At 48.2% G+C, this 15,598-nt stretch overlaps 2 protein-coding genes across 7 annotated transcripts; one reads left to right on the forward strand and one right to left on the reverse strand.

Moving 5' to 3' along the window:
- Positions 1-1,864: 1,864 nt before the first annotated feature.
- On the forward strand, positions 1,865-3,466 carry LOC120646019. 2 transcript variants are annotated; one of them, XM_039922721.1, is made up of 5 exons: positions 1,865-2,282; positions 2,480-2,544; positions 2,630-2,714; positions 2,895-3,041; positions 3,151-3,466. In XM_039922721.1, the coding sequence occupies exons 1-5, from the start codon at positions 2,015-2,017 to the stop codon at positions 3,276-3,278; spliced, it is 693 nt and encodes a 230-aa protein (XP_039778655.1). In that variant the 5' UTR covers positions 1,865-2,014; the 3' UTR covers positions 3,279-3,466. The 2 variants fall into 2 exon arrangements, with proteins under 2 accessions (XP_039778655.1, XP_039778656.1); XM_039922722.1 differs by having other exon boundaries at positions 2,654-2,714.
- A 6,309-nt stretch (positions 3,467-9,775) lies between these two features.
- LOC120646020 (putative disease resistance protein RGA3) lies at positions 9,776-15,341 on the reverse strand. 5 transcript variants are annotated; one of them, XR_005664256.1, is made up of 4 exons: positions 15,040-15,270; positions 14,833-14,891; positions 14,550-14,651; positions 9,776-10,042 (listed from the first exon to the last, which is right to left on the reverse strand). XR_005664256.1 is itself a non-coding variant. In XM_039922724.1 (4 exons), exons 3-4 carry the CDS (start codon positions 14,583-14,585, stop codon positions 12,833-12,835), a joined length of 1,482 nt encoding a protein of 493 aa, XP_039778658.1. In that variant the 5' UTR covers positions 14,586-14,651; positions 14,833-14,882; positions 15,040-15,270; the 3' UTR covers positions 12,693-12,832. The 5 variants fall into 5 exon arrangements, 3 of the variants coding, with proteins under 3 accessions (XP_039778658.1, XP_039778657.1, XP_039778659.1); XM_039922724.1 differs by lacking the exon at positions 9,776-10,042 and adding an exon at positions 12,693-14,278 and having other exon boundaries at positions 14,833-14,882; XM_039922723.1 differs by lacking the exon at positions 9,776-10,042 and adding an exon at positions 12,693-14,278.
- Between the last annotated feature and the right edge of the window lie 257 nt (positions 15,342-15,598).

Here is a 15,598-nt window from a genome sequence, read left to right on the forward strand (position 1 = left end):
TGTCGTGATTCAGATAGGCTTCACTGCTTCAGCATCACAGCATACAACTGACTCTCAATAAAAAAGAAAGTTGGCGAGGTCGTAGACGCAAATTATACACGATGACACCAGATGAGGGGATTTTAATTTTATACCATTATAACAATCGCCACCTCTTGAGATATCATCTTTATTTTTGCAATTACAGAATCGGGAGAGAGAAAATCTTTACATTTTTACCACTCTTGCTCACGTGGACGCCAGCGCGTCGGTCCAACTAGGATCCACATCAGCTCTCGCCCGCCACATCCTACCCGAGCCCCTTTTGTCTAGCCCAAGCGCCCAACCCAGCCCATTCCACTCTGCCCCTCCTCTGCTCCCGACTGCCACCGCCCCTGCGACGCCGCCGGGCGTCCATACCGTGCATTGTCGCGCAACGAGAGGATCTGGAGTCCCTGCAGCCCCCGAGCGTGCCCGGCGGCACGCTGCCGATGAGGCTGATGCCCGGGAGGTGGAGGTCGACGACCGTGGCATTGGCTGCGTCGCATTGGATGCCCGTCGAGGCGCAGGCCGGCACGGACGCGTTCCATGGTCTTTTTCCTCCGACCAGTTTCCACCTCCAACCATGGGCGAAGCTCTGCATCGAGACCGTGCGCGCGCAGCTCGCCCTGAGAGCAAGCTCCGCGACGAGCGTAGACCATAGAGTGGCCTCGCCATGCCGTGGAAACCAATTGTTATCATGATCGGGCGTACATTCTAACAAACAGGTTGTGTGCTCCATTGGATCAGTCATTCACAGGGAAACAAACAAGCAGAGAGAGGAACGAGAAAGCAAGATTTGATGAATCCTTGCATCTGAGTATGAAATAGAAGTCAATAAGCAGGAAAGAGGAAAGAGAATCGCTTGCAATCGAAGATGGAATACGGAATACTAGAGTACTAGACTACGAGGTGGTGGCCGCGCGTCGTCTGCGGCCGCCCCGTGCGCCTTGCTGGTGGCCGCGGCCAGCCCCAAGTGCCGTCTCCGACGAGCGCTAGCTCCGGGCGCCTCGCCGGTGGCAGCGGCCATCTCAATCGTCGTAGCTAGCCCCGCGCGCTTCGTGGCCGCGGACCGCGGCCAGCTCAGTCGCCATCTTCCGACGGCCACTGCGAGCCCCGCGCTCCTCGCCGGTGGCCGCAGCCAGCCCAGTCGCCGTCTTCGACGGCCGCAGCTTGCCCCGGCGTCGACGGACAAGCTCGCGAGCCTGGCGGCGCTGCTGCGGACGGCGACGGAGGGCTGCAGGTGTTCCAGCAGCTGGTGATTGTGGGCATCGGCCACCAGCTCGAGGAGGACGACGCCGTCGTCAAGCAGGTGGCCGCGCACTCGTGCGGCGAGCCCGCGAGGAACGCCTGCAGCGCCGACTGCTCCTGCAGCTGCGGCTCCGCGGCCGCGCAGGCGAGCACCCCCAGCAGCTGCTTGGGCCACGAGCGGGCCCATTCCGGGCCGCGCCGGATGTGTAGGACACGCACGTCGCGGCGGCGGCAGCAGCACTGCAGGGGCGGGGGGACGCCGTCGCGGAGCAGAGGAAAGGAGAGTGGAGGCCGGATTTGGATGGGCGTGCTGGACGGGTCGGGCGCGGAGGCCAGAGCTGACGTGGATCCTACTTGGACCGACGCGCTGGCGTCCACGTGAGCAAGAGTGGTAAAAATATAAAAATTTTCTCTCCCATGTTGATTCTGTAATTGCAAAAACCAGAATGATATATCAGGAGATGGCGATTGTTATAATAATATAAAGTTAAAATCCCCCAGATGAAGACGCAGGGAGTAGCAGCAGATGGCAAGGAGGAACGATTGGCTGCGAGGCCAGGTAGAGGATTGTGCCCAGGACAAACAGCAGCCTCAACTTCATATCTCCAATGATCCACCCACCAAGAAATTAACCGAAAGCAACAGGCAAGGAACAATCCGATTCGCAAACAAATCCAAGGCCTCTCGAGACGAGCGAACCTGTCCCCTCCATTCCCTCCGCTGCTGCGCATCAACGCCCGATCTGATGGAAGCTGCAGCGGCTACTACCTCCTCCCTGGTCCTCTTCTCCAGTCCCAGGAGATCACTCACAAGCTTAAACACTTCCTCCTCATTGCTTCGGCCCTCTTGCAGCAGCTGCTCCGTGCCCAGTTTCAAGCAGCAGCATCCGGTTTGCCTGGATGTGCCAAGGTTACACAGCAGCAAGAAGAAGAGCATCCTGAGGTGTTCCTCCAGCCTTGCTGATGGTCCATCCACCGTTGGTTCTTCAGTAAGATGGGTTCTTGATCCTGCAGGTTCATTGATTCCCCCATTCTTCTAGTAGCTCTGCCTCTACATCGTGTCCATCTGCAATTTAGCACTAGTTGCGGTCCTGAACATCCATCTCGTATCCTTTGATTACCCACTCTGTCATATTATTGTTCTTCCCCAGCGTTGTCAGTATTCAATGGATGGAATTATGCTCAGATGCACTTTGCATTGTCGATTTCAGGCGACGGCGATTGGCGCCACATCGGCTACAAAGTTGCACGCCCCGGCGCGTTCGAGATAGCCTCCGTATGTGCTGTTCACCATCATCATCCTCTTTGTGTACTCAACAACTAACTGACAAATGTTATTGAACAACCTCGATGACGGAAAGAATTGTGGTGTCCACATTGTCCAGGATGCGGTGACCGTTGGTCGGGTCGCTGACAAAGCTGACATCGTCCTCCCCATTGCCACAGGTCATTATTTCTCGCAAAATTGCAGTCACTAATTAATTCTCACATGTCCGCTTATCTGAATTTGGTAATAAGCAATCATGCATGGAATGGAATGTATGCTCTGTCAGTTACAGCAACCAGGAACAGATAAATCTTTCACAATTTGATCTTGCATTTCCTGGGCGCGTAAAAAAAATGCAGTTTCTGGCACGCACGCTCGGCTGGAGAAGAAAGACGGGAGGCTGCTGGTGACGGACCTGGGCAGCACCAACGGCACCTACATCAACGAGCGACGCCTCAACCCTGGCTTCGCAATTCCCATTGACCCCGGCAGCCTACTCATCTTTGGTTTGCACCAATGACTCCACCCGATTCAGTAGTTGGACAAGAAAAAATAAGGCTATTGGGTTCTGAACAGTGGAATTTGCATTTTTTTTTTTGCATCGATCTATTGCAGGTGACATCCACCTGGCGATGTTTCGTGTGAGGAAGATGATAGTTGAGGTGCCCAGCGAGACGGATAAAACCCAACAAGAAACCAAGACCGAGGTAGTATCAGCTGCAGTTGAAGATACTACAAGCTAGCAAGCTCTGATGCGTTCCTAGTGCCCCACTAGCTACTAGTAGAATGTTCGGAATAAAAACCTACACGGTCATGGACTCATGGTGGCCGCGTTATGACAGCTTCAGCAGGAACCAGGAATTATGAAGTAACAAAGGCACCAATTGTCCATAGTCCGAGTTTCATATCATAAACGGAATGTGTTAGAGGAGTCAAGGGACTATTGGGCCTTAGCCCATTCGGATTAATTAGTCGCTCGCTTAGAGGTCAAGTAAACCTCTCTATATAAGGAGAGGAGATATATCAATCTAATCAAGCAAGAGATTATAAGAAAATCCCTTCTCTCTTGCCGGCCCAAAACCCTAGCCAACATCTCGTGAACAGTACCTGCGGGTACTGTAGTGCAGCAGCCCTCAGCCGCACCTCTCTTCCTCCTCAATCCCCTCGCCCCAACAGCCACCGTAACATCTGGTATCAGAGATCAGGCCCGATCTTCCCACTCTACTGCCTCTGCTGCGCCGTCCATGTTCCCCACCACGGCGGCCATGGCTGGCCCTTGTTCACCCGCCGCGCCGCTAGTTTTCAACACCGACACTGTCACCACGCCACCGCTGCCTGCGCAGCAGTCTGCGCCGCCCACGGACGCATTGGTGGCGTTGGCGGCGGCAATCTACGGCCTGCAGCGCCAGGTGGACGACTTCTCTGCACGGATGGCGGCCCTAGCACCAGTCGCGTGGCCACCCTTGAAGCCCGTATGGTCGCCGCCGTCGCCGCCCGTATGGTCGCCGCCCGTCTGGTTGCCGACCTCGACGCCCGTGTGGTCGCCGCCGTCACCGTCCGTGTGCCCGCCATCCACACCCAGGTGGCCGCCGACGGCAGCCCTTGTGTCGGTTGAGTGCCTGCCGCCTTCCTCCATCGTGGCGACCTCTCACCAGTTGACGCAGCTGGCGGCGGTCAAAGGCACGCCATCACCCTCAGCGCAACCGCCTCTGTCGTTAGATCCGGTTATCCCGGAGGATTTCTTTGCGCCGCAGGTCCCGCAACCAGCTTGCGGGCTCCTGGCTGCCGCGGAGAGAAGCAGTCCGGCACCGTTGTCCTTCCCTCCTGCGCCAATCCCGCCGTTCACCGCCACCAGCCCCGCACCACCGCAACAGCACTGCGCAAGCGCTTTCTTCGGGGGGCGTGAATGGCATCCAGGCATCGGCGACGGTGCGGCTGCAGGCTGCAGCACGCGGCCTCCTAGCGCGGCGCCGGCTGCAGAAGATGCTCTTGGAGATGCACGAGGCGTGTAACACCCCGGGTGTCTGCACAGTAATTAATTAGGTGTCTGCACAGTAATTGTGTAGGTTTGCTTTGCATCATGTGCTTGATTTACTTAAAAATGATCTTTTTGTAATTATGAAAGGTTATATGTGTAATTATGATTTTATGCAAGGTCCTTTCTGCAGTTGTGTTGAATAGGTTGTCTAATTATAGCTTTAGTGGAGGGTGTTTTTGCAAAATTTCAGTGCATTTAATGCATGGCAGCCATTTTTGCTTTTGAGTCTAGAGTTGAAGTGAATTTGCTTTGAAAAAGACAAATTTCCTAGAATTTAAAATCTCTTCAATGATTTTAATTTTAGCTCTTGAATCTTTGGTCAAATAAATTTTTGCACAACTTCAAAGTTGTAGATCTTGAAAATTTGAACAACTTTCATGTTGGGCACTTTTCCATTTGAGTTTTGGTTTAAAAGTTATCGTTGGTTTACAGATTAGTCCCTGGAAGTTTTGGAAATTTCAAATCGGCCCTTATCACCATCTCCCACCTCCCTGCTCTGTTCTCGCCGCCGACGCCACCGACAGCGCCGCCCGCCGGCGCCTTCCCGGCCATTCCGGCCATTAATTCGCCGTGCGCTGGCACCCACGTGTCGCGGACGACCTCCTCCACCGCCCTATTGCCTCGCGCTGGAGCTTCCCGGCCGTGCCACGCGCGCCGCCAAGTCCAGAAGCGCCCGCGCCGCCGCCACCTCGCCGTCGCGGTGGAGAGCCCGCTGCAGTGGCCGCCGTCCCCTTCTAGCGAGCGCCCGAGCCCTACAAATATCCCAGAAACCGATTCCTACCGCTCTTTTGCCCTCTCCTCGCTCTCACACCGCAGAACGCCGCCGCCGCCCCGCTTGAACCCCGGCGAGCTCACCCCGCCGCGGAGCCGTCTCACCGCCGCTCCTCCGCCCGCTCTGACCCCGTAGCTAGCGCCGCCTCGCCCTTGCGCAACTCCCAGGCCACTTCCCCTCACCCGAACCCCACCGGAGCCACCCCGCCGCCGTGCTCCGAGCCCGCAAGCCGCCGCTCGCCGTCGACACCCCATCTCCGACCACCCTAGCCTCGATTCCAAGCACCCAGAGGTGCGCCTTGAACCCGTGAAGCTCCCACACCCCTCCACCCTCGCCGCCGGTGAGCCCCTCGCCGGGAAACCGTCGGTCAAACCCGCGCTCCCCCTCTGACCCGACCCGAGGACCTCGGGTTTGAATTTGAAAAACCCCAGGGGGTTATCTGCGTAGTCAGTGACTCATAGGAATAGTGCCTTAGGGACTGCTTTGTAATGTTTTTCAGTGAACTTTGAAATTCTAGATCAATTCGTAGAAAATTCGTAAAATAGAAAATCTTGATGTTTTGGAATCCTCTTGAAGAGCTCTATGCAGTAGAACCATAATATGTTAGGCTTTAGTTGCAAGTTTTTGCTGTATAAATGGTTTTGTGTCACTAGGTAAATAAATACTAGATGTTTAGTCTTTTTCTTATCTAATACTTGAAAGCTGGTCTTGCTCTGAAATTTTTGTGGTAGTTTACTCATGTTACACTAGCTTTGCTATAAAAATTTCATGATCAGTTCTCTTGTGTAGTTATTTATTTGGTTTAATCCTTGTTTAATAGACTTTATTTATGATAAATAGTTTCTGTTCTTGATAAATCCTGAATTTATTTCTGAGTGTTCATCTGAAGTATCTTGGCTTGTATAGGAAGTTTGAGCTTCATTTTATGGCTAGAACAGGAGTTAAAATTGAATCTTGCTAAACTAATGTTTGTTTTGTTTATTTTCTCAGAATTAATTCTGTGTAGATAAAATCATGAGAAATTCACAGTAGGTAAATCATCCCTGTGTAGATCTCCTGTTAAAATTTGAGCTTCTGTTTGGCTCTAGTTTGATATGTATAATTCAAGCTTTTACTAGGTGTTGCCTGCATAAATGATTTATTGTAATTAAATGGTTACATGTCTTGGCGTGATTTTTATAGGGTAGATTAATTTGTTCATGTTCTGTTTAGTGTAATGTTTTTAGAATTTATTACTATTTGTACTCTGAGTTGTTGATTTATTTACAAACCATGACTTAATTGTATAGGAAATCACCACCACTCATTTTATGAAGTTAGTTAACTTCTTTTGTGCTGTTGATCATGATGCCTTGTGTAGTTAAATTTGGTATTTAACTACTCTATAAACGATTGCCCATGTGTGTTTATAATGTTGTTCTTGCATTACATATAGACACGACTGCCTTATCGGACGGGACGTACGAGCTGATTCCGGAGTCTGACGGAGGTGATCTCGAAGCTCAAGTGAACACTGCTGAACTAACTGAAGCCCCGGACCAAAGTTCGGAAGAGCCTAGAGCTGAAATAGTTAGCAATTACCGAGAAGGCAAGCCCCGGACATAACCTATACTTCAAATTAATATCATTTACTGTATTATTTTACTTGTGCATTTACAGTTCTTAGGAGTTGAATTGAAACCCTAGATGCATGATCCTAGGAACCTATGTACTGAACACTAGACTTGAGTTCGAATAATTGCTAAGCTTATAGGACCGGTAAAAGTCGAGTGATTGCCTGTCACTCGCGAGCTTTATAGGAATTGCCTGTTTACTTTCTGTTATCAATATAAGGACGACGGACGGGGTTGTGTTCGATATCATGACCTTATGTGAGACTCCGTCTGTGTTGATGAACTTGCTAAGGTCGCGGTGTGTGGTAGTGCCGGTTAAGTTTTTGAAAGTACTAGCCACATGCCGTAAATATGGTACGCGGCAAGCCTAGTAGCCGATTGGACCGGGGAGTGGATATACCTGACACTCTCTCTTAGAGATAGGTTTTAGTTTATGTTGCGCAACACTACGACTTCTAGGGACAAGGGTGGACCGGGCATGGGTGGACCTTGGAGCCCTGTAGTCGGGGAGAGTGTTCCTATCCATGAGCCGGAAAGAAAGGCAAACGGTTGTTTGGAAACGACCTGACGGTGTTCCAAACGTGTGTGTTAGGTTTTCCTTGCAAGGTTGAATTTCGATTCAGAATCGTCCGCCTCTCACGATGAAATGAGACTGCTTGATTGATCTTCCACACAGAGTAATAAGAGCAACAATATTATGATCAATCTTGATGTTTGCTTAGAAGTTCCACCATGATTGGATAGTAGTTGCTTACATAGAATGGTTAATCTACTAGAATCTTGAAAGCTAAAATTTGAAAGTAAGGACCTACTCTTTATTGCTTTTCAGCAAAGGAAAACCAGAGCATTACAAAGCCTTGCATAGTCTAGCTAAGGTAGGCTACTTATACCCGTTGACGGTTAAATCTTGCTGAGTATTAGAATACTCAGCCTTGTTGTTGAAACCCTTTTTCAGGTATGACTTTTGAGAATCAGATCGCTAGCTTAACCTATCCTTACCCATTGCCTCCTGGCTGGTCCGTAGAGTGGGATACGTCTGCGACCGGCAACGACTCTGACGAGTAATACCATGCTTGGGCTAGCCTGGTATTCTTTTGCGACGTGTTGTAGCCGTCACATTTTATCTTCCGCTGTTTAAAACTCTGAAGTTTTACCATTATGGCTTGTATAACTGTTTTACTTAAGTTGGTTTTGTAATAATGTTTTGAACTGGTTTGTAATCATTACTATGCATGTGTTGTAAAATTGTGGTTGTAATATCTCTGAACTCGCCCTCGTGCGGGGTATGCTTGTTCGATCCGAGAATCGGTGGTTGTATCGGGACGTTACCCGACAGACAAAAATTGTTCTATTTGAAGTGTGTTTAAGCTAATGTTGCCTTTATGGTGATGGCCTGCGCACTTGAGCCGGGATAATTTAGGCGGTTCTGCCACAAGGCGGCTTTGACGGCGATCAACCTCGGCAAATGGGGGCGCGACCTCGCCCCGTCGGACGGCCACCAGCGCTCGCGCCAACTCGCCGCTGTCTTCAAGCGCGCGCATGGTAGCGAGCTCCAATTATACAGCAGCGATAGGGGAGGCGTTTTCTTCCTTGTCATCGGCGGAGGCACATTGCCTAGCACCATCACGTTCCGTCACCGGCCACCACGAGGACGTCTCCGCTGGTCGCTGTTGCGACTAATTTCCGGTGGCCATACCTGTCCTCCCCTCTCGTTCCGATGGTCTCCCTGGGATCCAGGTGGCTGTAGACGTACAGGTCCGGTTTGTAGATGGTGTCCACCTTCTGTTCAGGAGGCCACAAAAATAACGAGTCCCAGTCTATTTCAGGTTGAGAGTAATAAAATAAGCCGAGATGTAAAAGGCTTGTTTTTAGGTGTTAGGTTTATATCGAGTCGAATCATCAGCGTCATCATTAGGTTGCAGCTCGAGGACGAGCTGCATGTCCAGGTGGGGTGTAGTGTTAGAGGAGTCAAGGGTCTATTGGGCCTTAGCCCATTAGAATTAATTAGTCGCTCGCTTAGAGGTCAAGTAAACCTCTCTATATAAGGAGAGGAGATGTATCAATCTAATCAAACAAGAGATTAGAAGAAAATTAGAAGGAAATCTCTTCTCTCTTGCCGGCCGGCGAAGCCCCGCGGCCGGCGTTCCTAGCGCCCCTACAGCCCCAAAACCCTAGCCACCATCTCGTGAACAGTACCCATGGGTACTGTAGTGCAGCAGCCCTCAGCCGTATCTCTCTTCCTCCTCAATCCCCTCGCCCCAACAGCCACCATAACAGAATGAAACACTGTTTGTTCTCAGGAGCAGAATCTATGAAATGCGTGTTGAACCTGATGACGTCACGAAACATCATAGATTCATAGGGTGATTCGGCAAATTCCTCCTGGGTGGAGTATCAAAAGGTCATACAAATTTGCAACAACTCAAAGCAGCAAAAGCAAGGTGGAAGTTGTGAATAGTAATGCATTTGGTCATGTCGATGCTGATATTAGAAAATGGACTCGCACTTGCACTCTCACAGCCATATATGCATTGCTTCTTGTTTTTTGGAAAGCTGGAGAGGTGATGGAGGGGGGACATTTTTTTTAGTAGTTTGAAGCTGCGCATAATGTGCAATTCAGCGTAGGAAAAATTCAAATAAAATAACAAATTCACAGAAAAGTAAGGAGAGCGGTGCCGCGCAAATCATGCTTGAACATGTTTCCCCCGTTGGCCACTAATGATAACTACTCTGGTAGCACAAATGCACATACAAGCACAACCTGCGCAGCGTTATCAGTTTGACAAATGACAATGCAGCATCAACCGGAACAGAAAATAGTAAAACGAGGCATGCAATCATAACGGTGCAGTCTGAGAAACACCACAAGATAACTGCATTGTGTACAAGCACTGCATTCTTCATGGCAAAAGCAGTGAGCAGAGCAGACTGTATGAGCGTAGCTCCTATCTCGAGTTGGAACAATTTGCAAATAATGAAACAAAATCCAGAAATAGGTTCTCTAGTTAATATAATACACAAAAAGGGGGTCTCATCGCTAGAGGGTAGTTAAAATCCGGAAATAGGTTCTCACGCGTATCAGACCTGCAATGATTCGGCAATACTCCATCAGTTAAATCGTTCAGTGAACAAAGAAAAATAAAGTTTTTATCTTTTCCTTTTGACATGTCCATCAGCAATAGTACATACTAAACACGATAACTGCTCAAAATTCTGTTTCGCAGCACGCCCACAGCATCGAAAACTCAAATTGGAATTTGGATGCTCACAGCAAAACAAAATCCTATCACGAGTTGGAATAATTCGCAAATAATTAAAAAAAAGCAGGAATCAGGACATAGGTTTTCCTGTTAATATAAGGCCAGTCTCAATGAGAATTTCATAATGTTTAATATCATCAATTTTGCTAACATGGCAAGGAGAGAGAATGATGGAGTTTCATGGGACGTGAGGAGAATTTTATCACTATAAAACTTATCTGGCACAGTTACCTAATTCTCAATCTACATAACTGTGCCATAAAACTTCCACTAAGACTGGAGTCTCACTGCTAGAGGTCAAAATAGAAGGACGACAAACTCACCTGGGGAAGGTGAAGGGCTAGCACCTAGCGGAGCAGCGGGCAGTCGCCTTAACCCTTAAGAAAGGATCAGAGCAGGGATGTGGGAGATGAGATGCCAATCCTCCCCCTTTCTTCTCTTGCACCGCCTGTGCAGATCAGGGCAGTCCTAGACCACCAATTTCCGTAGAGAGGTGAGGCCCTTTATCCCTTCCGGCAAGGATTTGATGCTCGGGCAGTCCCAGATCAGGAGTTCTTCAAGGGAGGTGAGGCCGCACATGGATTCGGGAAGGCGAGTCTGCCCCCACAACCCAGAAATTTCGAGTTGGCGTAGACAGCGGAGCTCTCCCAGCCGTTGGGGCAATTCTTGAAATACATTGCACCGGATTATACGGAGCTCCCGGAGGGATGTGAGGCGAACCACTGATTGTGGAAGACCACTTAGGCTTTTGCACTGCATGATGGCCAACTGTTGCAGAGACTGGAGTTCCCCTAGCGATCCGGGCAGCATGCAAATAGCAGAGCATCCGCTCACTTGTAGATATTGAAGGGAACCGAGACTCCAGAAGCACTCCGGTAGCTCGGTTAGCTCATCACAGTCGAGAATCCGCAATGACTCGAGTGCCGTCATGTGTTGCAGCAGCTCCCACCCACGTCCACACCCTGTAATCCCCCGTAGCAGAAGCTTCTTCAAATGACTAAAACCAGAGAACGAAGAGGCAGACCCGTTGCACTCGCATGGCGACTGCAGCAGCTGTTCATTGCTCCGATCAAATTCCAAGTGCTGCAGCGATAAAGGCAGGTACGGCTTCACCTCCAACTTAGGACAATCAGATATATCCACATTCGATACGCAACTGCCCACTGTGAGGACTTGCCCCCAAGTGAGGTGTGCAATTGTTGCAACCATCCGGCATGCTCTTCTCGGCTACCATCCACACCTCTCCCAGACTAGGCAGCTTCCACATAACTAACTTCACCAGAGAAGGAAATGGGCCTCCGCTTATGCTCTCAAGAGAAGGGATCTTCCACAGCTCAAGCTCCTCCAAACAAGGTAGCTCCGCAAGCCCATCCAGATGCTTCAAATTTGGGAACTCGTATAGCTTCATCACCCTCAAAAATGGCAAGTAAGGAAGCCTCTGTACTCCGCCACCAACATGATTCTGCATCCACCGGGCACATTCCCTACCTGAATACCCATCAATTTCTAGCTCTTTAATCCCTGGTGGCGATTCCAGACCATCAAGCACAGCCTGCTCCAATTTAGTGCTCTCTTCACCCCTGGCACACCTCCTCCACTGTAGCTCCAACCTTTGTAAGTCTGCCTTCTGTTTCAAGCATGCCTTGTGTGCATCGTCCGGCTCCATCACATTCTCAATACCTCTTATTGTTAGAACCTCACTAATCCTACCTACATTTCCAAGCTCAGAAATTGCTGCAAACTTTTGGCCCTCATCCACAACAAATAAATTCAACTTTTGTAGCCGACTAAGCTGTCCTATGCCAACAGGCATGCCTCGCAATCTTTCACAACCTGTAAGCTTCAAAACTTGAAGCTTCTCCAAGTTGATGATGCCTTCAGACAACTCGACCAGCTCACAACATTGGTGAAGGTCTAGACACTCCAGATTTCTCAGTGTTGTGATACTTGACGGTAGCCTCTCAATATTGGTGTTACCTAGTCTCAAAACTCTTAGCTTTTCGATTCTGCCAATAGATTCCGGCAACACTGTGAGATTCTCGCACTTGCAAAGATCAATGCTTTGAATCATTTCACAATCACCAATAGAATCCGGTAAACACTTTAGCACCCTACACCGGAATAGGTTCAACTTCCTTAGCTTCTTCAGCTTACCCATGGATTTAGGCAACTCAAGAAGATCACTAAATGAAACGTGAAGAGCTTGTAAACTCCAAATATCTGAAATAGCTTCTGGGAGTGCCTCACATCGCAGACCTGAAATCACAAGGTACTTCAGATTTTTTTTTACCTGCAATATGGCAATGGGTATTGCACTAGTTCTTATGGTGATACTGCGCAAGTGTCTTGCGTTCTTCAATGCCCCAAATATTGCATCACCAAAATTATCAACATATATAGAACGTGTTTTTTGAAAAAGATTTTTGCGCGGTCGATTTTGTGCCCGTTTAGTTAATGAAAAGTATATGTTGCTCTTGGTACAACTGGATGGATCCTTTGGCACATCAAGTGAAATATTGTCATCCAATATGGACCGGGCCAGATCATGAACCAAATCATGCATGCTGCATGTCACTCTCCCATCAAATTCATTCTCAACTTGTAGGAAAGACATTTACACAAGAGAATTGAAGCACTTGTGGCCGATATAGTCCAAGTAATCAACACCAGGCTCAGACTCAGGAGTGATGATCATGTCATGAGCAATCCATAGGTCAATCAATTGCTCTTTATCAATCTTGTGACCTTTGGGAAACAATGAACATATTGTGAAGCACTGCTTCAAATGAGATGACAAATGGAAATAGCTCAGCATCAAGCATGCAGACACTGATACACCACGTTCTTCACCCACAAAATGCAACAAGTTGTTGTCTCTCATGGCCTGCCATTCTCCTATCAGTTCCATGCCACGAAGGACACCTGCGAGAGCTTTAATTGCTAGTGGAATCCCACCACATTTTTTCACAATATCTTTTCCAACATCTATAAATTCAATCCCCAAACTTTCAGGGTGCATTACTAAGCTTTGCTGAAATAGTTTCCAGCTGTCATTTGGAGATAAAAATGGCAAGTCAAATTGGTACGCGGATCCCTCTACTTCTGCAAATTTTCCACTACGGGTAGTGAGTAAAATCATGCTTCCATGTGCACCAACCTTCAGATGTACCATGAATTGTTCCCACAGGATTTGGGACTCAGTCCAAACATCATCCAATACAAGCAGAAACCTCTTTTCAGTCAACTTTTCTGAGATTGTTTTGCTCATATACGGCACTGCATGCTGTCTGGGATTGTTATCAGCAAAAGCTTCAAACAGTTTCTTGATGAGCTTTTCAACATCAAATTCTTGTGACACATGAACCCATAGTCTGACTTCAAAATGCTTCTCTATAATGCTACAATCATTAAAAACCAGCTTAGCTAATGTAGTTTTTCCAGAGCCACCAAGCCTGATGATGGAAACAGTCTTGATTCTTTGTTGGTCATTAGTCTCTACCAGTTTAGATATTATTTGGTGCTTCTCTTGGTCTCTTCCGAGCACTGATGCAACATCCACAGTAGGCAATGACATCATGTTCGCAGTATTATGATTCATATCACGAGCAGGATGATTAGCTAGTAAGCTGTTTGCTATTGTACTGAATTCAGTTCTTTGCTTCATAACATCATCAAATCTCTTTTTGACTGCCTTGAGCTTGCTGGCTGCCTTGCATTGAAGTATAAGAGATTTTGGTTTTGCATACAAGTAGTTGGACACAGCACCACCAACACCGTGGGCATCATGCCTCTCAGCCTCCAGCTGAAAGTCATCAACGATATCATCAACATCATAAGCTATATCTTTCAACTTTCTTAGCCAATTAAGTGCTGGACCATTTCGCGTAACTTCATCTCCTACTGTTTCCAACCAACAATTGATCTCCTGAACTTGATCGTTTAGCTCCTTGAGATGCTTTTGGACACCGACTATCAAGCTGTACTCCTTGATTAGTAGTGGAGCTAGCTTGCTGCCGACAACCTTCAATATTCCAGATACTATAGCAGCTTCCATACCGACCTGTTTTGTTAAGTGTCTTTTTCACTCAAATTTCCTGTGAAAAGAATTTCGAAATAAGCACATATGCTTTAAAAGCATAAAATTTTGCGAAATGAAATGCACTTTTTCTCGGGGGGGGGGGGGGGGATGAACTATACAAGTACAGATGTTTATCAAGTTGCAACTAATTGGGTTATGTAGCACTTTGATGCGTCTCTATGCTATCAGTGTTACTAGTGCCAATAAAGACCTGACAGAAGTGCATGAAACAATGGTTGATCAGATATCTGACCTTAGGAAACAAGTGTAGCTCTTTACTCTTTAGCATCTGTTGCTGAAGTACTACTTCTTTGCTAATTGCTATTGCAGGCAAACCCTTACAGCCTTCTGGTTCCTATAGGAGACAAAAGGAAACAACATATATCATTGAGGCTTGAGGCTATCAGGGAGCACCGCCATGGTAGATTGGTAGCCCCTGCTTTCATTAGTGGGGCTGTTTTGCAGAAAACACAGCAAACTAGAGAAACAAAAGTATGAAACGATGCAAACAATTAATGATGAGAAGATTAACATACCACAGCTTAAAGCACAAAAGAATAAACCGCGTCGTTTAGACCTTGGGTACCTGAGCATGCTTGGGAGTTGGGATAAGGACCAAGTTATTGCCCAAGGAAATTATCAATCAAAGCAAGCAGATTGTGTACAACGCAGAGCACAAATGGAACTTAGGAAGAGTAAAGAAGCCAAAGAATAGGATCTTGGTTAGAGGTAACCTAAAATACCTGGAGCTCGGATGTGCGGCTTCTGCTGTTTGTGCCATCTCCAAATGTTACCATCCTTTCATCCTAAAACAAGGTATGCAAATCAGATGTTCCAAGACCTCAGATGTACTGCCTTTTGATTGTGGCAGCTCCCAGTGCGAGTGCGGCCCCTCTTGTTGTTGTATGCAGTATGCCTTGGGAGTATGGGTTGCTTTGAGCCACACCCGCGGATGAGGTCCAGCTGCCCTGATTGCTAGTACTACTGTTAATAAGGGTGGACGGGTGGTTGACTGACTTTGAGTCAAGTGCCAAGAGAATGGTCAAGCAAGGCTGCTGAGATGGAAACGCGTACCAGGAGAGTGCCTTTTGGCCTGTCTTTGGGAGCTAATTACTCCGTGTGCAGGGTACCGTGTGGAGTCCAGTTTTTGTTGTAGCTTTCCACTACCTTGCCATGCTATGCCACGGCAGCGAGCGATGCTAGAAAACTAACAGCCCTACTTAATGATGGTCTATGATTCTGGATTTTCGGCCTCATCAGAGGATTTGCACAGAACCAAGCGCCACATTGATCGGTGTTCTC

The sequence above is a fragment of the Panicum virgatum genome, chromosome 8K (assembly GCF_016808335.1).
Source record: "Panicum virgatum strain AP13 chromosome 8K, P.virgatum_v5, whole genome shotgun sequence".
In the NCBI taxonomy this organism is placed as follows: Eukaryota; Viridiplantae; Streptophyta; class Magnoliopsida; order Poales; family Poaceae; genus Panicum; species Panicum virgatum.

Bases quoted from the DNA above. Each gene is read 5' to 3' on its own strand.
- LOC120646019 (XM_039922721.1), top strand. From the start codon at position 2,015: ATGGAAGCTGCAGCGGCTACTACCTCCTCCCTGGTCCTCTTCTCCAGT. The intron at 2,545-2,629 runs GTATGTGCTGTT...GATGACGGAAAG, and splicing joins GCGCGTTCGAGATAGCCTCC to AATTGTGGTGTCCACATTGT. The intron at 3,042-3,150 runs GTTTGCACCAAT...GATCTATTGCAG, and splicing joins CGGCAGCCTACTCATCTTTG to GTGACATCCACCTGGCGATG.
- LOC120646020 (XM_039922724.1), bottom strand. From the start codon at position 14,585: ATGCTAAAGAGTAAAGAGCTACACTTGTTTCCTAAG. The intron at 14,279-14,549 runs GTCAGATATCTG...TTAACAAAACAG, and splicing joins AGCTACACTTGTTTCCTAAG to GTCGGTATGGAAGCTGCTAT.